This window comes from Artibeus jamaicensis, unplaced genomic scaffold, assembly GCF_021234435.1.
Source record: "Artibeus jamaicensis isolate MK-2021 breed Jamaican fruit bat unplaced genomic scaffold, CSHL_Jam_final contig_311, whole genome shotgun sequence".
NCBI classification, from domain to species: Eukaryota; Metazoa; Chordata; class Mammalia; order Chiroptera; family Phyllostomidae; genus Artibeus; species Artibeus jamaicensis.
Genome location: NW_026521717.1, coordinates 10,324,421 through 10,351,389, shown reverse-complemented (window position 1 = coordinate 10,351,389; position 26,969 = coordinate 10,324,421). Strand labels below are relative to the sequence as shown.

The 26,969-nt window shown below is 38.7% G+C and overlaps 1 protein-coding gene across 5 annotated transcripts in view; it reads right to left on the bottom strand.

The window, feature by feature from the left end:
• GLI3 (GLI family zinc finger 3) overlaps positions 1-26,969 on the bottom strand; it is a 318,015-nt gene that overhangs the window by 56,509 nt on the left and 234,537 nt on the right. For 4 of the 5 annotated variants that reach the window (XM_053662976.1, XM_037132127.2, XM_053662977.1 and 1 more), the window contains 3 exons: positions 21,133-21,346; positions 19,205-19,318; positions 17,575-17,715 (listed from right to left, as the gene is read on the bottom strand). In XM_053662976.1, the coding sequence (XP_053518951.1) occupies positions 17,575-17,715; positions 19,205-19,318; positions 21,133-21,346 (469 nt within the window). The remainder of the gene's footprint in view (positions 1-17,574; positions 17,716-19,204; positions 19,319-21,132; positions 21,347-26,969) is intronic. The other variant, XM_053662978.1, reaches the window with a different exon arrangement.

Sequence of the window (26,969 nt, the reverse complement as noted above, 5' to 3'; positions counted from 1 at the left end):
AAATATTCATTCAATGCAATTGTCCCAAAACAGTCCTACCTCATTTGGGAAAAAAGTGGTAATAATGATGGATATATGGAGCTACTGGATGAGTGATGCCTGTGTGCCCACCAATAGCAGTACCACAAGGTACTCTGTAGAGAAGCACCCAGAGAACCAGCCTGTGCTGCAGGCCAGGGAAGGAGGTGAGGTTCTAGGAAAGTAGGTGATGGGTATCAAAGGGGCTAATGGATTTAGAGATAAGGCTACCAGACGAAGTAGAGCCTGTACAAGACAGCTTAGAACTTGCAATAGATCTGGAAGTTTCTCAAATAAATTAAATGTAGAATTAACATATGACCCTGAAATCCCACTCCTAGAAATATACCCATGAATTTAAAATAAGTGTTCAAACAAAAATTGTGTATGAAAGTTCATAATAACACAGGTAGAAACAATCCAAATGACCATCAACAGATCAAGGAGTAAACAAAATGCGGTATAGTCAGAAAATGAAACATTCTCTATCTGTCCAAAAAAGGAATGCAGCACTGAGACATGCATTAGCATGAACAAACGTTTAAAATATTGTGTTAAGTGAAAAAAGCCAGTCACAAAAGGTCATTTATTATATGATCCATTGATATGAAATGTCCAGAATAGAAAAATAATCCACAGAAACAGAAAGCAAATCAATATTTTTCAAGGGCTGTGGAGAAGAAAATAAAGTGATTGCTTAACAGGTACAGTCTTCTTTGGGAGTAATACAAATGTTCTGGAGTGGTGACTGTTACACAAAATTGTGACTATGCTAAATGGCACTGACTTGTACACACTTTAAAGTGGTCATATAAATATGCTCACTCTTGTCATTTCCATTCAGTATAGTAGTGGAAGTCATAGCCAGAGCAATTAGGCAAGAAAAAGAAATAAAAAGCATCCAAATTGAAAGGAAAGAAGAAAAATTATCTGTTTGCAGGTGATAAAATTATATATACATATGTTTATACATTTATGCATACATGTGTATATATAAAACTTCATAAAAAAACTGTTAGAACTAATAAACAAATATAGTAAAGTTTCAGGATACAAAACCAACATGAAAAAAATAGTTGTGTTTCAATACACTAACAATGAACTATCTGAAAGAGAAATTAAAAAAATCCAATTTACAATAGCATTAAAAGTAAAATATGTAGGAATAAACTTAACCAAGGAGGTTAAATATCTATATACTAAAAATGATAAGATACTGATGAAAAAAGTTGAAGACACAAATAAATTGAAACATAGTTCATGTTTTCATATTGGAAGAGTTAACATTATTAAAACATCCATATTACTCAAAGGGACCTCCGGATTCAAAGGAGTCCCCATCAAAATTTCAGTGCATTTCCCACAGATACAGAAAATATTAACTCAAAGTGAATTAAAAACATGCAACTGTAAAACTCCTTAAACTAAACATAAAGATAAAGCTGCTTGACAACTGGTCTCGGCAATAATTTTTTTTTTGGATATGACACCAAGGGCACAGACCACAAAAGAACAAATATACAAGTGGGACTACATCAAAAAAAAAGTTTCTCCACAGAGAAGGAAACCATCAACAAAAGTAAAAGGCAACTACAGAATGGGAGAAAATATTTGCAGATCACTTATCTGAAAAGGAGTTAACGTAAAAAAACATGTAAGGGACTCATACAAGACAACAGCAAAAAACAAATCATCTGATTTTAAGATGGGCAAAGGATCTTAATAAACATCTTCAAAGAAGACATCCAAATGGCCAACAGGTACACAAAAAGATGCTCAACATCACTAATTATCAGGGAAATGCAAGTCAAAACCACTATGAGACACCATCTCACACCTACAGGGATGGCAATTATTTTTTAAAAAGCAAACAAGAAATAATAAATGTTGGCTAGGATATGGAGAAAAGGGAACAATTGTGTACGGTTGTTGAGAATGTAAAGTGGTACAGCTGCAATGGATGTTCCTCTGTAATAGGGTGCAGCCAAGGGGGGGGGGCCCAAAAGGGATTTGGAATGGGGTCCAGAACTCAAGGTGTCCAGGAAATATTAAGATGTCCTCCCCCTCTCCCCCCACAGGTGTGAGTTGGGGAAGGGACAAATGGAGCAGGGCCATTGAGAGCTGTTTTGTACAGCAAAGGCTTTGCAGCTAACCTCTGGCATGGTCATTTAACATATCTATAACCTTCAACTGGTTACATAGATATGTTAAATAGCTGTGGCCATGCTCTGAGCCAAGGGGATGGAAATGACTCCCACCCAGAACGTAACTGGGGGCAGGTCCCCTGAGTTACAGCACCTGTGTGAGACCTTGGAGTTGATTGGCTCCAGGACATGGGGCCACACCTGCCCAGACTTACAATGGCAGCCCAGTAAACTTGAATACTACAGGAATGCTGGCAGGTGTAACTAATTGTGGGAGGAGTCGGAAATGGGGGTACAAAGGAAGATTGACGTGGGGATTTAAATACAGACAAAGCAGCCATTGAGAGAGAGCCATGTGGTTTTGGCAGAGTGAGGACCCCCTCTTGGCCAGTTGAAGAAAGCCACACACTTTTGGCAGAGTGCAGACCCCTGCAGCTTTGGTAGAGGAGGCCCACAGGGCTTTGGAGTGTTCCCTTTGGCCACGTGGCCTGGGAAGCAGGAGAGCCTTTGCCTGGAAAAATGGGTACAAAGAACTCTTGCCAGTGGACCATGAGAAGGTGCCACATGACTTTGGATTAACTGGAGATCCTGCTTGGACAGAGACACAGCTGATGGTGACAGTGGCCTGGAAACACAGACATGTGCTGTTTTCCTGAGTTACAGTACCCTGAATTAGAGTAGGGGAGAAGGGAGCACTGTGTGCATAGGTGGATATCCTAAAGGACTTTGATATTTTAATGAAGATGTTAGGATACTACTTTAAGTCTGCATAGCATTAAATAAATATTTCCTTTCCTTTTCACAAATCTCTGGCATTGAGAGATGTCTTTCCAATTGGCGGCAGACAATCAAGCCCAGTAGATGGTCCGGACAGTACTAGTATACCATCCTCCAGGGTCTGGGCCCCCGGTGTATCTGTTCTGTCCCACCTCTACAAATTAAAAATCAAACTACCATATGATCCGGTAATCCCACTTTTGGGTATATATCTGAAGGAAATGAAATAAGTATCTCAAAGAGGTATCTGCACTCCCATGTTCACTGCAGCATTATTCATAATAGCCAAGATTAGGAAACCACCAAAGTCTCCACCCACAGATGAATGAATAAAGAAAATGTGAGAGATAGAAGATAGACAGAAAGACAGACATACAGATCGATAGATGAATAATAGGATATTATTCAGCCATAAAAAGTAAATCCTGTCATTTGTGACAATAGGAAGGAATTGGAGGGGATTATGCGAAGTGAGATAAGTCAGAGAAAGAAAAAATTGTATATTATCATATTTTTCTGACCATAAGACACACCTAGGTTTTAGAGGAGGAAAACAGGAAAAAATTTTGAAGCAAAAAATGTGGTAAAATATTTAACAACATAAATAACATGATATTTCACCAATGTAAATGTAAACAGAACTCAACAGCAGCATTAAAAACCATTATTTCTCCCAAATTGGGGGTTGTGGGGAGGGAGTGCATCTTAAAGTCTAAAAAAATGGTATTTATATATAGAATATTAAAAATTAAAAAAAAGAAAAGAAAGAAATGTTGAACTCATAGAAACAGAGTGCAGTGTGGTGGTTGCCAAGGCCTGGGGGATGAGGGAAAAAGGGCAATGTTGATCAAAGGGTATATATAAACTTTCAGGTATAAGTTGAGTAAGTTCTGAGGATCTGTGTACAACATACTGACTATAGTTAATAATACTGTATTATATACTTGAAATTTGCTAAGAGTTCTTAAGTGTTCTCACCACACACACACCAAAAATGGTATGGTAATAAATGTGTTAATTATCTTGATGGTATTAACCATTTCACAATGTGTAATCAATCACATTGTATATTTCAAACATATACAACTTTACTCATCAACTATGCTTCAATAAACATAAAAATAAATAAATAATTGCAAATTTTATGTTATATGTGTTTTACCACATTAAAAAAAATAAAAGTTAAAAAATACTGCTGCACTCAAGTGAATGAAGTGGCCAAGGACCTGATCTTTAATCTCCTGCCCCACTCTAGGCAGTCTGCACCACTCTCGCCTGTGTTCCCTGCCTCCAAGCAGAAAGGGTAAACCTAATGAGCTCAAGTGTCAGCACAATATAAATTACGGCCATGGGAAAAAAAAAAAGAAACAACTTGATGCATGATCAAGGATCTAAAAGAGAAATGTCTACCACTGTTTGTGATTATGGATCACATCACAATCTAATAGCAATTTTTATTTAATCAATAATTTCCATGCTGAACAAACAGCCCTGTTACAGAGAATTGACAAGTAGGTACTGATAGTGACAAGCCTTGTTATTAATCTTTTCTCCACTGGGTTATTAGCCAAACTACTATAAAAAGGTACCACCAACAAGAATTTTAGATCCTTCTCCTCCCCCCCCTTTTCTTTTCTTCATCTTCTATAACATATCATGTAATGTAGGCTCTACATTTATTTGAATAACTTGGGACTTGAGTGGCATAAAAAGGCAGTTCACTTTAAGCAATTTCACAAATCAGGAGGACCTAGACCATCACTCAGGATTAGCCATTATAGGCTAATAAATCATACTTTCTGTTTGAGTTGTCAATCGCCAAAAAGCTTTGTACAAAAGTTGGCATCTCTAATTCTGTAAAGGCTTTTCATCTTGAAATAAGATGCTGTAGATTGATAACAAGAATAATCCTTTCTTGATAAAAAAAAACCTACAAAAAAAACCCCACCCTGAATTTTAGCAATTAGATTTGTTGCCAGAAGTCAAATGGCTCAGGACTGAGACTGCAATGAAGTTTATATTTGCTAAACACAGGCAGAACACAGTGAGTGCTGTATTTCATTTGCAGTATGACTGCTTTATCTTCCACTAGGAACTGTGCCATCTCTTACCAAGAGGCACAGGAGAGGAAGCTTCCGGAACTTCTACCTTCTCCAGGATAAGCCACCAGAAAGACCTACTCTTCATGAACCAGGGCTCTCTTGCCTGCCACGAAGAGAGATCTCAGCTCCTTGATACATATCATGTGTGCTGAGACATAGAGGTAGAACCCAAAGAAACAGGAAGTCCCTGAAGGTGAAGTGAAGGAAGTAGAAGAGATGAGATGGGGCCAGGTATGAAAAAAGAACAACTACCTCGCTGACAGAGGAGAGCCGCACAGTTTCATTTTCCTAATTAGGAAGGCATTTTCAGAACTCAAGATTATATATTCATATCTAGAAAATAGGCACACACACAAAAAATGATAATAATCACAATAAAACCACTTCTAATAGTGCCCTAAAAACTTGACTACCACTGGAGCATGCATCTTCCATAGGTCATCAGTGATCATTCTCCCAACAAACCTGATCATTCATTCTACTTTAAAGAGATACAATAGAATCTTAGGACTGTTACATAACACACCCGCACCACACACAAAAGAGACAGGAATAAGATCCCCTCAGCTGGCTACCCGAAAACTTCTGAATGATCTCTGAACAATATCTACAACATAAACATTAACTGTGTAATTGTGAAACATCAAACTATCCTCTCATTTATTTTTTGAAATAATTTCCACATCTTTCCTTACACTTCACTCTATCCCTGCCCTTTTCAATACCTGGTAGTTACAGCTTCCAGGGCTTTGCAAACTTCAGCTCCCATCTTTCTAATGCACACATACCAACTCAATGTTCCTCTCATCAGAAATATTTGATTCTCCTTACTCCACCTGGAATATAAGTCAGACTCCTAATCACTCAGGTTGCTCAGGAAACAGTGCCACTCTACTTTTTCATCTTACTTTCCACTACCCTCCACCTTTCAAAATGTTTTGGTTTTACCATAACCGTATTATTTACCACTTTTAAACCCAAAAGATTAGAATAAATCATTTTGCAATTATATTTCTAACCCCACCAAAAGTGTCAAAAAACATTAGCCTTTTTTTATTTTAGCTACTGTGATATATACAATTCTCCTATACTTTCTGCAAGCATGATTTCCTAATTGCTGTCTTTTCAATATGGAAATCCTGACATCTCCCTGCAGTGGTGTTTCCCTGTTTATTAATAAATCCACCTGTTCTCTAAGCACCATGTTCGAATGCAATCTCCACAAGACCTTTTTCTCATTCCTTCCCCTGCACCTTCACTTTACCTATTCTCCTGCAGTTCTGCCTGTACATCTTTAGTCCTCACAATAGCCTGACTTATATCTTATTCAACAGCCTGTCTTGCATGTTCCCCTTACCAAAAAAGACATAAACAAAATATCCATGTGTCAGGTTTTGTTCTCCCTCCACTAGGTACAAGCCCAAGTCCACAGATAAGACAGGCATGAGGTTTTTCCTTCCAACACTACACTTGCAATTTGTGTAGTGGCCAACAGGTGGTGATGGAGTGTTGTAGTAGGTAAGATTAACAGCCTACACAGATAAATCAAAGACATAGTTATATACTACTTTTTAATTTTGATGAAAAGTCTCCTTAATCTCTATATTCTTCAATTAATTAGGTTTTTAGTACTACTTCATTTGGAGTCCATTCTTCTCCTACTTGAGTAATGCTGTAGCATTTGTAAAACACTTCCATGATATAATGTCATTCCATCCTCACAAACACAACAAATTAAAACACTGAAGTTGTAGGGTAACTTAGTCAAAGTCAGAAATAGCTGTTGGCAGATATAAGAATAAAAGATAGTTCTCCAACACACCATCCAATGCTCTCTCCATAACCCAATCACTGATTAATGCTAGCTTTACTGGTAATTGGGTGGGAGTTGGGTGAGGAATGGCTTACTCTTTTGAGAATATGCCACTTACAGTTCTTTTCTCACGCCAACATTAATTGTTCTAGAAATGAAAGAAAAATCATCTATGGTAGTATTTAGCTAATTTCAGAAAAGCCTAAGTGCCCCTGAATCTGCAAAAAGTCCTTGCATGGAAAATTGCTTTCTGTTCCTGTAGCTCTGTTTTATGTCAAAGCAGGAGTCTGATCTCTAGTCATGCTGGCCATGATCTCAGAAGCTGAAGTCTGAATGACTTCCCTTGGTCTGCAAAAAAAAAAAAAAAACAACCAACAATGATGTAATTTTTCCAACAAGACTAAGGGCCTGGCTGGTAATAGGACTCACTGAGAACTACTAAGTATCTAACCTTTGCAAATGTGGTTTTAAAATTAAGCTCTGCCCATTTACAAACACACACATACACAAGCATGTACCATATACATGAGTAATATGCATACAAGCACACCAGCTACATATATACTAAATAACCTTTTGCTAAAGACTATTTAATGAGGTTATATTTTATTTGAAATCTAAACACTATATTGAAGCAACAGAAAATTTACCTTTAATCACAAATATTCTTTTTTGTTTTACTTGGTTCCTCCTACACACACTGTTAAGAGAATAGGTATGGGCAGAACTGGGGCAATTTTGCCCATCAGGAACAGTTGACAATGTGCAGAGATATTCTGGGGTGTCATGATGAGGAGGGCACCCTCAGCATCTAGTGGGCAGAGATCAGCAAGGCTGTTAATAGTGTTACTGTAAAACAGTCAGCAGGAGCAGCGGGTTGTGTCCCCCATCGGCCAAGATGGAGGCAGGTAGAGGCTCTTACACTGAGTGCATGAAAAGCTAGCAAGAAAGTTGAACAGAAAAAAGTACCACCCGACCTCTAGTACGAGACTGGGGGTGGAACCAGGGAAAGGCAGGCACAAGAGCCATAGAAGTCAAAACGGCACATGGAAGGAGCTGACCAAAGAAGCCTGTCAGTCTAGCCTGAGGAAAGGAGGGACTGGTAGGGAACTGGTCCCAACCAAAGCACACGGAAGTCTGGGAAGCTGATGGGTCATTCTGAGAAAGCACTTGGTCTGCCCCAAGCCCAAACTAATACAATCCCAGGGGAACAAAGAAGCACTCCCTCTCCCCCCCTTCTCTCTTTCACTTGTGACCTGCACTTGCACAGTACACTTGCTGTTCTCTCCATGGCCATGGGGCATTAGCAGTCATGTGGCCCCTGGCCTCCAGGATGAAGCCTCTCTCCCTCTTGCCCACCTGGTGATGCTCTTGCCTGAGCATTCATGTGCTTTCTCTCTCTCGGAGACATGCAACCATGCAGCACCAGCAGTTGCATGGCTCATGGCCATGTGGGCTTCACATGCAGGCTCCAGGAAAGGGCCTGAAATGGACAGCACCTTTTGGTTAGCAACAAAAGCTGATACGTGGGTGTGGAATAAGACAACTCAGCAGTCACTTGAGGGCTCCAAAGGACTGTACTTTAAAATACAGGAACAGGAAATCTGGAACTCTGGATATTGGCTTTTGTCTCACCTTGCTGAAGACAGCTGGACTTTTTTCCATGGCAGAAGGAGGAAATGGTTTTTGAGATGGGAGTCTGCCATTCTCTTAGGCCACACAGTATCCAGTTAAAACTTATTTCCTTTTTAACCAGCATCTACCTCATGAGTTTGGCTTTTGTGGTAACAGGCAGCCTAGCCCATTTTTGTTCCCTTGCAATAGTCCTACAATGTACAGTCTCCACAATAAAAGAGTTCTTTACCCAGTGTGCCCAGGTTGAGAAAACTTAGTTAATAGTGATCACCAAGAAGAACTTTCAGAAGGATGTCAAGACAACAGATTACATAACAGAATGAGGCTCTGATTTTCAGCACAGCACAAGTGAGTGAGAGGAAGTATCTGAAGCACAAGCAACCAATTCAGGAACCTCTCGAGGGCTTCATGAACCAGGAACTAGTTAGTATCTCTATGTAATTATTAGTTTCACAATGACATGCCAACTTTAACACTGCCTGGACAGCAACCTAAGCCTTGTTTTTATCAGCAACATGTAACTGGCAAATATTCTTACACTTTTATAAGAATAACCGCTTTATAATGTAAATACTATTAATATCTTTATTTCACATAGAGGGAATATGACATGTCCAGAGTGAAGATATGCCTTGAACTCAGGTCTGTCAGCTTTAAAACACACATTGTACAATAACTGCAGGAAAACAGGAGTAAGCCACAGTATTCTTTCAGATTGAGGGCTATCTCTATTACAAATCCATCACCATCATCATGCCTCAAAAGCCAACCTCCATGCACTTTGCTTTGATGGTAACCATATTCCCCACTTGTTTCCCAGAAGTCTTCTTGGGTACCCCCTGAAACACTTCTCCCTCTTCTGAGACCCTATAATATCAACTACACAATTCTGGCTTTATGATGTCCTGCCTCCTATTATTCAGTATCCTTTTATGTTTCCTCGTCTACCCTCTCAATGAGAATGACCAGTCCTGGAGGGCCTCGTCTAAATTCTGCTGTTATGTACCCACCACCAAGTTGGCATAGTGGGCACTTACTGAGAGAATAGCTGATCTGCTAATGTCAGCTCATACTTTTCCCAATAAACAAGAGAACAAACATACCATGCTGGTAAGATCTGCTACAGGCAACTACAATTTAGTATGCTGTGCAGCCCAGTCCCTCTTGTATAAAGTGTGTCCATACAGAATATCCTAGTGGACTAATTATTGGTAGAATACAAAAGCTCACCTAAAGTATCATTCAGAACCAATCAATAAGCTTTTGATAGAAAAATCCTCCCCAAATAGCAGAAACAGTTACTTGGATGAAGATTTTGATGAAATATTTCAGGGGATACATACAATGAAACATGTCAGGAGTATAAAATGGCTTAGCAAATTTAAGGAACTAAGACATTAATTACTCTGTACTAGTTATATCTATTCAAAATATTGATTTGTTATTCTTCATTCAGATGTTAAGGCACATTAGTAAAGGGAACATTTTAATAATTCAGTAATTACCCAAGTACTTACCACCCCCTAGAAAAATTAACCACAATTATTCTGGAAGGCACTTAATCTATAGGGTTGGACTAGACCCTGGGAAAGAGATGGCAAGAATCTTTCTCCTCAAAACCCCACCTGGGAGCAGCCACCCATTATAGGCTGTACATCCTCATCCTTACCTCCATGACTAAAATGGGGGTAGAGCTCAGCACAGAACTCCAGGCAATGGCCAACCAATAAGCTGGTACTTATAAGAAACCTGTTTACCATCCCTAGCCTAAGGATTATCCAATTCAAATCTTTCACTTGCTTTTACTAAAAGTGATGATCAAGGAGGCAAAATGTTTTGGCCAAGTCTTATCAATCAGACACAGACTGGGGAAGAGAATGAAGTCTCTGCTTCAGTTAAGTGCATGTCCCAGTTCAGCAAAAATGAATATTAAATATAAGCCTTAGAGCTAACATGCAGTAGCCACAAAACCTAACAGTGCCTCTCTCCTCCCCTTCGCCAATCACCCTGCAAAACACTAATACATAAAACAAAGAGAAATGAAGTCACCTCTCTTAGACCCTCTGTCTGTTTCTCATTAGGCCTGCTACATGTGATCTGTTTGGCCTTGGACATTGGAGATGGCATTTATTTTCAAGGCTGTTTCACAATATGATAAGTGAGAAAATAACATTCTAAGGGGTCAAACAGTTCCAAGGAGGTCATCCTTAGGGTCAGAGTAGAGATGGGGCTGTCACTCACAATTCCCATGGTCCTGGGAGGCTTTTACTGGTGAACCACACCGCCCTCCAAACCCCCTACTCAGTCTAATCTCCTGAGTGTCTTTATGGGAACAATTTCTGAAGTTGCAATGTAGTCGGTTAAGTTTTTTAAAAAAATGTAACCCTGGAGGCACAATTGTCAAATGACGACTTTGAAGTTGGTATTTCTTAGTCTACATTTTACATGCAACATTTCCAAATAATTAAAGTAACTAAATTAACTAGTAACTCCATGTAGAAAAAATAAGATCAAAATCTTCACTCATTTCTTTTACATTTTATGTGAACATAAAACTAATTTTGGATTCGTATCTGAGACCCCATCACATCCTAAACTCAGTTTTCTCTTTGGTAATGATATACAATGCAACTTTAATAAAGGGATCAAAATTAAATGGAAAACATTTAAAATGCAAATTTAGGATCATGGTATTAATATGAAAATAATGTGATCACCACATCCTAACTCCTCCCCATGTTTCTATGGATACTCCAATTCTTTTTTTTTTAATTTTTTTTTACTGATTATGCTGTTACAGTTGTTCTATTCCCCCCTTCATTCCCCTCCACCCTACCCCCCGTCCCCACCCTTACCCCCCTTTAGTTTATGTCCATGTGTCTCAAGTTCTTTAGATTCTATATTTCCCATACTATTCTTGCCCTCCCCCTATCTATTTTCTACCTACCATCTATGCTACTTATTTTCTGTACCTTGCTAACCCTGTTGCTAACCCTCCATGTGATCTTCATTTCTATGGTTCTGCTCCTGATCTAGCTGTCCTCTTAGTTTGCTTTTGTTTTAGGTGTGGTTGTTAATAACTGTGAGTTTGTTGTCCTTTCACTGTTCATGTTTCTTTAACTTCTTTTTCTTAGATAAGTCCCTTTAACATTTCATATAATAAGGGCTTGGTGATGATGAACTCCTTGAATTTGATCTTATCTGAGAAGCACTTAATCTGTCCTTCCATTCTAAATGAAAGTTTTGCTGGATAGAGCAATCTTGGTTGTAGGTCTTTGGATTTCATGACTTGGAATACCTCTTTTCAGCCCCTTCTTGCCTGTAAGGTCTCTTTTGAGAAATCTGCTGACAGTCTGATGGGAACTCCTTTGTAGGTGACTGTCCCCTTAGCTCTTGCTGCTTCTAGGATTCTCTCCTTCATTTTAATCTTGGCTAATGTAATGATGATGTGCCTTGGTGTGTTCCTTCTTGGGTCCAACTTCTTTGGGACTCTCTGAGCTTCCTGGATTTCCTGGAAGTCTATTTCCTTGGCCAGATTGGGGAAATTCTCCTTTATTATTTGTTCAAATAAGTTTTCCACTGGTGGCTGTGCCTTTGCCCCTTCTGGTACCCCTATAATTCGGATGTTGGAGCATTTAAAGATGCCCTGGAGGTTCCTAAGACTCTCCTCATTTCTTCGAATTCTTGCTTCCTGACTCTTTTCTGTTTGGCCATTATTTGCTTTCTTCTGGTCCACTCCATTGATTTGAGTCCCAGTTTCCTTTTCATCGCTATTGGTTTCCTGTGCAATTCCATTCATTTCAATTAGTTTCGCCTTCATATATTTGTCTAATTTGTGGCTATAATCAACCAGTTCTGTGAGGATCCTGATCACCAGTGTTTTAAACTGCGCGTCTGAGAGTTTTGCTATTTCTTCATTGCTTAGATTTATAGGCTCTGGGGCTTTGAGATCTTCTTGAGCCATTTTTTGTCTGTTCATGCCCTTTAAGTGTGAGGAGCGGAGCCTTGGGCTCCCAGGTCGCTGGTTTGTTACTCTGTATGTGGGGGCACGGTCAGAGTGGGGAAATGGTGGCGCCCTCTGCTGTTTGCAGCGGGGACCAGCTGGGTCCCAGCTCGGTCCCGGTCCAATCGCCCACTCCCTCGCTTGTCTATCTGCGCACAAATGCGTGACCACAGTCAATCCACGGCCCTGCTCCTAGGTCCAACCCTGCATCTAGATTCTGCACACCTGAATCCCTCTGACCGAGTTTTCCTGTGAAACCCCACTCCACCAGCTGCTGGTTTCACCCCTTACCGGTCAGGCTGAGGAATTTGTTGTTAACAGACTTCCGGAAAGTTCAATTTTCTGTGTTCTGGCTGTGTTTTCTATTGCTAATATTTAGTTGTCTCTAAACTTGGTTGTGTGAGAAGGCACTTATCCACCTATGCCTCCATCTTGGCGGAAGTTCCGGATACACCAATTCTTTATAAATTACATGTGCTTTCTTTACATCTAAATCTCTATGATATTAAAAAGAAAGCCTTTCATTTTCATGCTGCCGATGCATAGAATTTGTTTTCAAATGGCAACAAAGTTGATTATGACTGTATTCTTTCAATAAAGGAAACTTCAGTATGCATTTAGAGATAAAAATTTGCAGCATCTTAAAGCATTTAAAATTTAAGTAGGTGGTCAATCACTGTACAAAAAGATGAGTTTTGACATCATACTTAAAAGACATGAGTAGAGGAAGGAGTTCACAGACTGAAATACCACCCAGTTAAAGCTGGGGCTGCTGTATCCACAACTCACATTATCTGCCACCCAACCCCACTAGCATGAGACAACAGCCACCCACAGTGCAATTGCCAAGGTCATTTTGCTGGGGATGGGGCAGTGAATAAATTTGTTTAAAAATAATTAGATCTTTAAGGACCTCTGGAGAGAATATTATATGTGCTATTTCTTAAGCCATTACAGAGGGTTGAATTGTTGAACTAGAGGATAAGGAACTGCAGCAATGCAGCAAACAGGTGGTCATTAGGCATGGTGATTATAACAATTTTTATTCTTTTGGATTCCAGCAGCCATGTTTTCAAGTATAATTAGCCCTTCAGCAGTGGTGACCCACAGTGAGGTGAACATTCTTCACATTTATTCCCTTTCCTCTTTTTTAAAAAGCCTCTCAAAGCACCTGTGGTATATATACAGTGTCATTAAGAAACAAAGTGTGCCGGTTTCCAAGAACTTGAGACCAATGTGTGCTGCATGCTGTGCACATTTCATATGTTCAGTCATCCAACAGCCAAAGACAGAACTGATTTCTAAGACCGAATTAACACAAGCAGGACATGGGAAGGAATGGATAGCCCTCACACCTATGTAAGAAGCCAGGCCAGAAGACAGATTTGTTCTGCCTAATGACAAAAGCTGAATTAAACAAAACAAAAACAGAAATAACATTTTGAGAATTGATATTCTACAAATTTAAATTTAAGATTCCTGATAATTGTAATACATAGTACACAACAAAGAGTCTAATTAATTTAGAAATGAATAAAAATGCGGATTTTTAAGCTTATTTTGAGATGTTAGAATATGTGCTTTCAGATGTCAAGGGGAGAGAAATTGTCTGCATCTTGACAAATCAATAATAAATGCAGTCTTAACCAAAGACACTTTAACTTAATTAGCTTTTATTCTATGTATCCTTACTCTCTTATTGCCTTCTATTATAACAAACACCACCAAGAAAGAGACAAAGTACAACAAAAACTTCGTTAACAAAAATATACATCTATCTTCTTAGCTTCTGAGGACAGAAGTACATTTATGACAGATTTAATACTAGCTTGAGAGTGATTAGGCCCAATTATAATTATCTTGCTGGGAAGAGAAATTAAACAACCAGAGATAAAGACCCCACAGAAAACCTAGAATAAACACACAGTTGGAGAAGGACAGGGCCTCCAAATAAAGGAAAAAAGAAGGGCAAGTCAATATTTAACACATCTGTCTGGACAGTAATGGGACAAGGTAATCTTTTCAAGAGAACATGAAGTGCATTACGCTGGAAATGAGACTACCTGGTGGGCAGAGTAAGCCAGTTCCTTAATTCTCCTCTTCAACTTTGTGATTTGCTAATGTGAAACACATGTTTCTCTTTTGCACCAAGTTCAAATGACTCCGGAATTCCAACCGCGCAGCTCAGTGACTGAACCAGAACAAGGGGAGAACTTGTCAGGATTTAAGAGCTTTCAGCAAAGCCCTTCAATTGCAGCCAGCACCTATTCCACAGAAGGATATCAATTATAGATAGTGACTTGCTTTAGCAGGCAGTCAGGACTGTCAGACACTAGATAGACAACCATGAAGAATCATGAATCTTTCTATTAACTGTAAGAAGAGGGAAAAGAATGGATCATGGCTATAAATAAGGCACAGCATCAGAATGGTTTAACACCTTGCATCTTGGTTGTATGTACCATGAAAATTCAACTAATTCACAAAACGTCTTTTCTCCAAGGAAAGTCATAAGAACAAAAGCAGTTAATGCTTCCTTCTGTCGCCAAAAGCAGTGGTTTTTGCAAGTGGTGTTATTTCCATCTACCACCAAAAAAATTAGGTGGACTTAAGTACTTATTCAATCAACAAAAAATAAGGTACCTATTCTACATAAGGCCATTGCAAATGCTATCAGATACACACATGATTATGAAGGTACTTGTATGTCATGCAAAGTAAAGTCTGTTTAAAGATACAAATTTGGAATTTCCACACACACTGTACATAACAAATAAAAATATAGCTTATCAATGATACAAACTAGTATCTTTATTTATGTTGTAAGTTACAATTTTTAATTCACTTAATTAAGTTTATTTACTAATACAATTTACCTCAGAGTAAAATTAATATCCTACAGGTACTATATTATCTCTCCTTCTAATTCTGACATAAACTTCTTCTAGCTATTTGAAATTTTAAAAAGTGTACTGTAGTCATTCATATTCTTACATAAAACAGGTAACAGATAAAACTATCAAAACACTGACAGTTTAAGCAACTTACCTTAAAACTACTCAAATCTTTCTATTAAAACAACATCACTGCCTATAACCTTTCACCACTGAGATTAAATACAAAAAAATGCAATATTCTCTGTTTTTTAAAGGCTTTCATGTTCAGTAGGCAGCAAAAAGGTTAATTTATTACCACAACCCCAACATGTCACTTCAAATATGGCCTCTAATGAATAGCACAATTCCCTTTAAATGTAGACCTCCGATTTACATGTAAGCTCCTATTTCATCCCTATTTGAAAATGGCTGAACCATAATCATAGCACTCCTTGGGAACTACAACAACTTATCCACAGAAAGACACAATGAAGCTGTATCATTTCTCAGAAGGACATTTTAACAAGCCCTGCCAACATCTTGGTTATGATGGCAGTTATTACACAAACAATTTTCTCATTTATGTTGTGTACTCATGGTATCACTCAGGGTATGCTTGGCATTCTCTGGTCTTTGGGAATATTTTTCTACATTAAAATAAAATTTCATAACCTTTTTTTCCACTTTAGTACGACAATGTCTGTGGTTTCCATTAAAAAAGTCAGCAAGAATAAAAGGGCCATTAAGTTAGGCTTGGCTTAAAAAATAACAGTTGCAGCAAATTATAGAGAAAAAAAATAAATTAACTTCATGGAAAAATTTGAAAATATACCTTAATTTAAACCATCTGATTTTCTAATTTATTGCTGTGCTGAGAAATCTATAATTCTTTCTATATTATTACAAGGAGACACAATTAAAAAAGAAACAGAGGGGGGGAAACCCTGCTTAGTTCATGTTAAATCCTCAAAGCATTCTGAATATACCAAATCTCAAAACCAGCAAATCATATATTTAACAGTGTAATGTGACTGCAATGTGTGAAACGTATTACACAGGATGAGCCAAGTTTCAGAAGACTCACTTCAAAGGCTCATGCAGCCTATAAAACATGTGGGATGTGTGAGGAATTTTATAATTTTAGTGTTTAAATGGAGGAGAATCATGAAATATGGATCATCTAAAAATAAAAGTTACTAGAAAAGAGAATGAGTGTGCATATGAGGGATAGAGAGTCACAATAAAAGCTGCTCTTTCAGATTTTTGTCATATTAAAAGCTTATGCCACACTTAGCAAACCACCCTTAATGCCTTAATAGAACACTGTTCTTCTGTACCAGGGTGGATAGGCTACCTCTTTCTTTTCCTTTATCATCTAAATGCCCTTCTATCTCAGTTGCTTGTGGTCCCATTTTCCAGTAAGGCTTTATTGGTGTGAGAGAAAATGCCAAATAAAATGAAACATGAGCAAAGGGCATAGGGCTAACCAGCTATGAGTACATGGGTTGGGGAGTGCTGCATTATATGAAACAATACACATGGGAGTAAGGGGAAAGACTTTAGAACCTGTTATGATGAAGAAGGTGTGGTTCTCAATCTGACCACACTGCAGTTTTGAAAGATGAATACCATTAAACACACTTAACAATACATACTGCTTTTTCCATAAATTGTTAGCCCTACAAGAGTCGGCCTCAAGTCAAGAAACTGTGTTAATGCTTGCCCCCAAGCATCCATCTATCTCACACAGAGTACTAATTGCTGCATAAAACAAAGGGAGATTCCTGATGCTTTCTGAGAGGAAGGTAGAAGGGAAAAAAAGGAACCCCATGACAATTGTTTCTATTGTTACTCTTGGAAAGGAGACTCAAACTTGGTTAAAAGGTTAATAATAATTCATGTCTTACTATTATTACTCAATAACCATCAAAGCTTCTAACTTAAAACAGCGGCTTCTCTGACTTGAGGATCAGAGTCATTACACTCTCCACTGAAGACTTTATTGAATTTTACACTAAGCTTTAGCTGACTGAACAGGTCAAGCACTGTGACTCAGAGTGCTCTTTATTCTCAGAAAGTCATAAAGGCCTCTCCATTCTGTAACGCTGCGAGCTACAAAACTTGACTCAGCACAGGGTAAAGGAGGCTGGTCTTCCAGAAAGGTCACATAGTTGTAAAGCTCAGTTCCAGAGTCCCTTTCACTTACATGCACCAGCTGCTCCTGGGTGTCAAACTCCCGTGTGCAGCCTTCCCAGTGGCAGTTTGTCTCATAGACGACTTCAGGCTCCTGCTTGCTTTCATCTTTGTCCCCTTCTTCCTTCACCAAGGTGGTTACTTCTGGCTGTTCCTGATAGGCAGGGGGTAAGGGGAGGGAAGAGAGGGGGGAAAAAAAACAGACACAATGGGAGAAAAGATAAGAAGAGACGTTTTTCTCTTGATGCAATTTTTCCATGAAGATAAAATAGAGCCCAGGCCAATCAAATGGGTTTTGTGAATGGAAGAAGTCAAACATATGGAATCATTTGTGTACATTTTTTCATATATATCAAACACATCTTCAAAGATTACTAATTTAATGATTGAAAACAACAGTCCAAACCATAATGATGATAAGAAGTTGAGGCCAAGCTCTACTGTCCTTAAACACAAAGGAGAAAAACAACCCCAAACTAATCTAAAATGTTATCCCATAAGAGAAGCAATTAAACTAGGTCACATTGTCTTTACCCAAAAAAAACCTGGTCTTTCTCTTTTGGTTAGATTCTTTCAGTATATTAATGTATTTATTCTCATATTTTGGAATCCGAGGAAATAATTACTAGTAATTCTAATTCTGTTTTCCTTGCTGTTGGAGTCTGTAAGAAGCACTTTGTGGATTTTATAGGGAAATGTCTTTTTTCTTCAACTCCTGATGTCCAATGATATACTCTTTGTCCAAGAACAATGGCATCTAAAGCTTGGTGGGGAGGGTGGCAGTATAGTCTTTCCTAGTCTACTCAGGCAGCTTTGTACCAATTTAGATACAACAAATTTCTAGAATTCTGAGAGACAATTAGATATATAGATTTGAGTTCTAATCTGAGGCTAGATGATAAAAACTATACAAGCATTTAGGTATAGCCAGCAAGGTTGTTGACTAGTAAAATATTGGAGGAAGGATGAATTTCAGAATGCATAACATCCATTCATTCCATCTTCAACATTTTCACAAAAATGGACATTTGGGCTAAAACTGCCTGAGGTTTGGGCTGAAGCAGCCTGGCCGTAGCCAAGATCCAGGTTCTGTGAATGTCTAAACTCTTGTCCAACCCCTATTTCTGGGAATTAATATTCACTGACCTCTTTTCTGCATCAGGCACAGGGACCCTAGAAGATGATGTTATGATAATATACACATCTTTAAACTGAGGCTCAAATGACTAAGTGGAATTTTTAAACTTGTTCTTTCAGGGCTTTAGGTAAAGGGCTGGAATATAAGTGCCTTATGATAGGTTAGTTGTGCCTTGATCCCTCCCTGTTCTCAAGGGTCTCCTAGAAAGTAAGAAGTGGCAAAATAAGAATAAAAAACACATTAATATAGGGAACATCACTGGCTCAGCCCAGCTCAGGTTTAAGACCAGAAGGTCACAGTTCAAGCCCATGATTTTGTCTAAGGACTGAAGCCCGGTCACATCAATAGTCAGTAACAAATACATCTAACCACTTACTCTATGAACCACAGTTTAAATCCCACACAGCTTCCTGCATTTTTTTGTGTTTACTTCTGAACTAGAGAAACAAATTGAGTCAAGCTCTGTAACTGGCCTTCTTTCATGTGCAGAGCCCAGGTGCCTCACCTGCTGACCCCGTGGCCCAGGACTGGGGAGGTCCTCATCAGGTTTGATCTTAGATCGTTTGTTGTGCATCAGGTCGCCAGTACTGCTCACTGCAGACTCACTCGTGGGCTTGTTCTGTCAGTCACAGTTGCAGAAACAGAGACAAAACTTAGGTTTTGATCAATGAGCAGGACCATTGCTATGTCATGCAACTTGAGAGGAGTAGGCTTATTTGGCATTAGAGCAATGAGTCTGATAACTCTCCAATACCATGGCAACAGGAAATACATACATGAGGCAGCTCCTTGTTTTTACCTCAGGAGTATAAACTCCCTTTGTCTTTAAAAGCTAGTAGAATAGATCTGGGGGCCTGAGATTTAACAAGCTCCAATAGTGTATTTAAAAGAACAAAATCAGGCCCTAACTGGTGTAGCTTAATGGGCTGAGTGCAGGCCTTTGAACCAAAGGGTTGCCAGTTTGATTCCCAGTCAGGACACATGCCTGGGATGTAGGCCAAGTCAGGTTCCCAGCAGGGGGCATGTGAGAAGCTACACATTAATGTATCTTTCTCTCCCTCTCTCCTTCCCTTCCCCTCGCTCTAAAAATAAATAAAGTCTTTAAAAGTTTGTTTTTTAAAGAACAAAATTGTGAGGGAGGAAACCAACATGAAGTTCTTTAATTAGAGCATCCAGATTCTTCTCTGAACATGATCAGCATGGAGATAAGAATAGTTTTATTATTACTCTGAAGTACCACACAATTCTAAGCACCAGTGGACTGTGACCAAATGAGAGCAATACATTCATGCATGCATTTCTATTGAATAGATGTATAGACAGCATTGGGTCAGAATGAAGCCTTTTCAAGCAGCTCACTTTTCTTCCAAGGATAAAATAATTTTAATGGAAGAAGCTGTTGTTTATTGAGGAGCACACAGATAGCATATTCATCAAAACTGAAGATGACAGCCCTAGTTTCAGAAGACAGACTGCATACAGTATGAAAGTCCTGAGAGAAGGAAAATGGGGACAAACTCATGGATGGAGAGCAGGATGACAGCTAGTGGGCAGGGGGAGGGATTGAGCAAAAAGAAAAAAGGACTCATGGACATGGACAACAGTGTAGTGATTCTTCGGGGGAGGTAGGTAAAAAAATAAAATTATGTGAGAAAAATAGAATAGATAGAGGAGTTCAAGGAAGAAAAAGAATAATGTAAAATTTGTAACTGCAAATGGATAAAGTAGGTAACAAATCATACAGTCTTTAGTTCATTAGACTCATGTAAAAATCTATTTGCTTTATTTAAAAATCATTAAGATTTGTAGTATATAGAAAATCACATGATTTGAAGCTGCTTAAACTTAAAATACAGTTGATAACAATTTTAACTGTGCAAAGTGAAATAATTTTTTCAAAATTATATGAGGGGAAAAGTTGGAAGACCATTTGGTTCTTAACCATGCCTGCATCAAACCCATGAAAGCCCAGATGCCACCCAAAATTATCTGGGAGCACTTTTCCATCCCTGCCCACCCTTCATCATCTTCATGAGTCAGAGCCAAGTAACATTGCCATAGGGTGAATCAGTCTTTCCTCTCACATTCCTCTAGAACACAGAAGGTCTGGGAAAGCAGAAGAGAGCCAAAAAGGAGGGAACTGAAAGAAGAGAAATATGTAGGGGGGGGGGGGAAGCAGGAATCAAAAGTTATCCCACCCCATCCCAATTTTGCCAAAGGATAGTCCTACCTCTACCAAATAATTTAGTTATTATCAATGATTCCTGGAAAGTACATTTGTTGTTTTTATTTCATTTGTTTTATTGCAAGTTTTTACAAAGTAAACATTCAATAAACATCATTTGGATAAAACAAAAAAAAAAAGGAAAAAAGTCTGGAGAATGCCAGGGCACTATGTCCACGAAGACCAGCTCAATGAGCTGTCTCTCTCACCTGTGAGGACTCAGAAGGGCCAGAGCTGACCTGGACAGGGTTCAGCACTGCAGGGATCCCCGGAATAGGCCTCTGTGTTGGAAATGTTGGGGCAGGATGGATGAGCGGAGGGCTGTGTCCAAAGGCTGAGCCTAAGCTCTGCTGTCTGCTCAAGATTTGTTGATGTACGTGGAGAGACACAGGTGCAGAAGGGTAGGTGAAACTCAAGGCAGGGCTGCACAGAGGAAATAAAGAGCAGGAAACCATTACTTACACAGAAAAAAGAGAGTACTGCAACACCCCATGTTTGCAACTTTATACCTAGTTTTGCCAGCCTAACTCATATCAAGTCTGCCTGTTTAAATTAGGAGGTAAAAACAATGATTGACAAACATCCTGAAAACTTGCAAGAGAAAGATGACAAGAAATGCATGCGAACACACATACGTAGACCTAAAAATAAGATTCAGCAAAATGAAACAAAAGGCATTGGCTCAGCAACAGCTATTTATTGCAATAACAAACTTTATACCAAAAAAAAAAGAAAATAGGTAACTACAAGCTTTATAGTACTGTTATCGGCTTTCAATCCCATATGTTCCTGTGCATGGAGCAATTCCTTTAATCTTGGCTTACACTGTGCACTTTCATATGTCTCCAGATCTTATTACAAGAGGAAAGAAAATCAATTGGTTAAATGTGTTTTGAACACCATGCTTGTCATATCACTCATTTGTTTGTAAAGATGGAAAGCCTGGTTCATCCAGAATGCCACCTAAAGTATTTCCATCAGTACCGTCTGGTTACAGAAGCTGATGGATTAACCTCTCCTGGGTGAAATCAGTGATCAATGGGCTTTGACGGAGGAATATTCCAATGGGAGAGTACAGCTTCCTCTCCCAGTTAAATGGCCTTAAATGTCTATTAAAGACCATTATACATGCTAATGACTATCACTACTTCATTATGCCACAGGATTTCCCAGGCTACAGTAAGTTCAGAAACTGCATTATCATTAAAGATACCTCGACTAGTAGGCAGAGCCAAATTATCCTTTATGCTAGCAGAGTTTAGGAAGCAAATCCTCTTAAAAGAATGAAGTGCCCTTGAGGAATCTGCCAATGCTTAAAAATGCATGAAAACTATAAACGCATTCATGAAAAATTTCCTTAAAGAATATATACACACATACACACATATATTTCCTTCATCCTGCTGTGTAATACACAATAAGAATCAGGACTTTTTCTAATGTCAAAGATAGAATCCATTCAAATTTACAATCTGATAGATTAATTACTATTGCTGTTAAGCATATTAACTGAGAATATAATAATTACAATAACAGAATTCATAACATTTCAACAACTTCAAGTAATAATTCTGAATATATACTCTGTTCATTAATGTGACTCCACATTTTGCCTATTTGACTACAATCCATAAAAGGCAACTTCAATGGGATTACATTACTATTATTCCTACAGAGAACCTCATGTTACAATAGTATGCCCATTTAAAACTGAATATTATTAAGAATACCCTAGGAGAATTTCACTAGGCTTGGGAGTAACTCACCTTTCATTCTGTATTGTATTTCCTTAATAAAGGAAAGCAGAGACATGGTGAAAACAGTCATTGTTCAAAGTTAGGGAGAAATCAGTATAATATTCTGTTTCTGCAGCACTATAGTTTCTGCTAAGCGTGTCCAAAAGCAACCATGAATGATTGTAGCGAGACTTAGCGAAGGTAGCTGTGTGGATGATTGATAGGGTGTTAATCAAAAGATGCATATCTGCCTCAGAATTTGTTCACAGCTTTCTTCTAATAGCTGATTTCATGTTCACTGAGCTCTATGCCAGTTTGTCCAATTTATTTTTCAGTGTACAAGCCATTCATCAAAAAAACACAATGATTTAACACCTCCCCTTTTGCTTTTGGTGAATGGGTATTACTAAGTGTAACTACCTTACTCTATTCATTAAAAAAAACCAAGAAACAAAAGATAGCTATACACATACATTTACAATGTGACACAGACTTTGCAGGAAACTCCGTAAACCTCTCCAGAGTTCCCTGAGCCCACATGATCCAGTGGGCTTGGGAAGGGTACCCCTGTGGTCACTTACATTCTAATTCTAGAAGGCAGAATATTTGGGGGCTCAAAAAATCAGGACCTAATTAAAAATCAAGACCATTAAAAACACATTTCACAAAGCAGAAAATGCCCTCAGTTATATTACTAATTTAAAAATGTTAGTAGCTGGATGGGGTCAGTACAGTTTTACTTTTAAAATGATGTAGGATAAGAGAGAAGACAAAAGCCAGGTCCAGCATTCCTGCTTCAGTCCCATTCTGAGGTGCATTATTTCCAACTCCAGAAAACAACGAAAGGGGCTGGAAAAGCTTATGGCACATTTAAGTAACATCCCCTTTCTAGGCTGCTTTTTGGCTGGTAAAACCAGGCAACAGGAATAAACATTCTCCAAAACCCATGTGGTCTGATTCCAAAGGATAGAGAACACACAGAAGGAACAAGTGATTTTCCGCTGTCACTGCTTCTTCCTAAGAAGCCAGCAACAGAAACTCTCTCTTCTGTAAGGCACATATGGAGGCCTGAGCTCAACCAAGAAGTGCTAGTGCTGCTGCTGGCTCCTCAAGGTGCTTCAGATTACAAAGACTATTTAGAATGTGGTGACAGAAGAGACATTCTCGACTTTGTCACAGCATTGGTGCATGGATTTGAAAGCCAAGGCTCCTCTTGCTCTCTAAGCAACCTGTGAAGTTTTTGACCAAGTTTTGTAAGGAAACAGCAGAGGATGTGCAACAACTGGGTACTGCCCAAGGATGTACCCCCTCCCACAGGCATGAAAAGAAGCTCAAGAGGACTTCTTGCCAGTGCAGGGCCAGGGGACCTGAGCCACCACCTCCTGCTCTGTGACCCTGACTGGTGGTGAGCTGTCATCAGAAGAATCTCTGCCTGTGAGTCTCTGCACACCAGTAAGGACTCAGTTTTGCTGTGTCCTTCCAAAATTAAGCATGATTGCTTCCCTTTTTATTACTAAGGTCGTAGCTTAAATGTTACCTCCTCAGAAAGAGAAGCCAGCTGAGACCAATGTCCTCACCTCCCTCAAAATGAGCCCCTTTGCAGCACCTTGCCCAATCATTTTCTATTGTTTTACAATATTATTCTCACCACAGCACACGGCACTATCTGAACTAATATTCTCTCTTACCTTCTAGAATGTTGTATGGTTTAGGTGAACTGGGCCCTGGTCTGTCCTACTCCTTCCTGACCCCTGGTGCCTGGAACATTGCCTCGCATGTGGCAGGCACCCAATTTTGACACACAGAGTGACTGAATCACTTCTGCAATGCATTAATATCTCACTGCTGCTGAAACAAATTACTGCAAACTTAGTGGCTTAAAACAACACATGCTCATTATTTCACAGCTCTGGTGGTCAGTCTCAAACAGGTGTGCAAGACTGTGTTTCTCTGGAGTCTCTAGGCACCCTGCCTCTTTCAGCTTCTACAGGCTGCTGACATCCTGGGCTCCTGGCCCCCTTCTCCTCTCACTCTCACCTCACGTCTCCCACCTCACTATTATAAAGACCCTTGTGGCCACCTGAATAATCCAGGATAACCTCTTCGTCTCAAAATCCCTAACTTAATAATAGCCACGAAATGTCTTTTGCCGCATAAGGCAACATGTTCATGGGTTCCAGGGATTAAGACACGGGCATTTTTGGAAGCCATTATTATCTATTACACTCAGAATAGTTTTAAAGGAAAACTTGTTTTCCTCTGTAAACTACAATTTGATATATCTGTAAAACAGTATTACATAAACAAAACTAGTTGTCTACATTCACATCTTTCTATAAACTTCAGCAGCTGATGATTTTGCTGATTACAGAGGTCAGAATTTTTAAAAAGTTGTAACTTTAGAAGCCTTAAAAAATCTTCCTAAATGGTTCATGTATTTATTCCATAATTTCCTAGAAATAAAAGTACTGATATTGTTGAAAATATTTACAAATCTCTTCTTTCTCCTCTAAACAAGGACTGAGTCTAATCTAAAGTTTGGTCTACCTGAGCTTTATTACCACAAGCCTTTACATTTCTGTTCAGTGCATTCTTTCTTATGGATCACTTAAATAGACGTTAATTTTCTACTCTGATTTCTAAATTCTTTTCACTCAACATTCTTTTAAGTACAATTAAAACATATTTTTACAGCTTTCATTTATTTTCTACATGACTGCATGAAAAATAGGATATTTAAAAAAACACAAATGTTTATAACAATGTGACTTAAAACTGTTAATCTATATTTAATTAGTAAGATCTCTAGAAAGTATGAGGTGGCCCAGGTCTTCCTAATAAATGAGCTAACATGGTCACAGGCCTCCTGAAATAACAATCCAAAAATAAGTTTTATGGAGAAAAGGAGAAAGAGGTAGTAAAATATAAAAGTCTGAGGATTGAAGGTTCAAGAGTCTGGAGTTAATATTAATTATGCAAATATGTGTTCCCAATGTCCTACTCCAGACAGTGTGCAGCAGTATCTGGAGCAGGTTCTAGAGACTAGTGTTCTTTGTGAAACATTTTTCAAAAACACTCTTCTAGGACAACATTTATAAAGCCAGAAATAAAAACCCAAACATTATTTTACTAAAGACTGAAAAAAATGTGGATTTTAGATCTCTAACTATAATTTGTCCTGGTGGTATCCGGACACCAAAAATAACTTGTATCCATCAGGATAGATTTATGGTTACTGATTTTTGTTTGATAAAATACCTTAAAGGGTCATTCTGCTGTCTGCAGTGACAGAGGGACAGAGTTCTGAGCACTTCTAAGTAAAGATAATTACTCACAGTCACTTCCACCTTTAAATTCAGCTCAGAGCTAAATTAAAAATGATCAAAACACTGTTGTCTGAGTGGGAACCAATTCTTCTATTTCCTAAGACTTAAAATTCAAATTCCCCAATTTTGCATCTTTAAGAAAGCTTTGATGGTGATTTTGTTTTTGTTTATTTAGTAAAAATAAGGACTGTGTTTTATTCTCCTGGCCTTATTTTAAAGTATATTTTATTGATTACTCTATCACGGATGTCCCAAATTTAGTTATCCTTTATCCCCCTCCATCCTGCACCCTCCCACCCTCCAGCATAACCCCCCTCCCATCCCCAACCCAGTCTGTGTCCATGGGTTATACATACCAGTTCTTTGGCTTCTCCATTTCCTATATCATTCTTAACCTCCCTATGTCTATTTTGTGCCTACCATTTATGCTTCTTATTCCCTGTAACTTTCCCCCCATTCTCTCCCTCCTCCTCCCCACTGATAACTCTCCATGTGATCTTCATTTCTGTGATTCTGTTCCTGTTCTAGTTGGTTTGCTTAGTTTTTGTTTTGTAGGTTCAGTTGTTGGTAGTTTTGAGTTTGTTGTCATTTTACTGTTCATAGTTTTTTATCTTCTTTTTCTTAAAAAAGTCCCTTTAATATTTCATATAATGAGGACTTGGTGATGATGAACTGTAACTTTATTGTATCTGGGAAGCACTTTATCTGCCTTTTCATTCAAAATGATCGATTTACTAGATAGAGTAATGTTGGATGTAGGTTCTTGTCTTTCATGACTTTGAATACTTCTTTTCAGCCCCTTCTTGCCTGTAAAGTTTCTTTTGAGAATTCAGCTGATAGTCGTCTGGGAACTCCTTTGTAGGTAACTCCTTTTCTCTTGCTGCTTTTAAGAATCTCTCCTTATCTTTCATCTTGGGTAACTTAACTGTGATGTGTCTTGGTGTGTTTCTTTTTGGATCCAACTTCTTTAGGACCCTCTGAGCA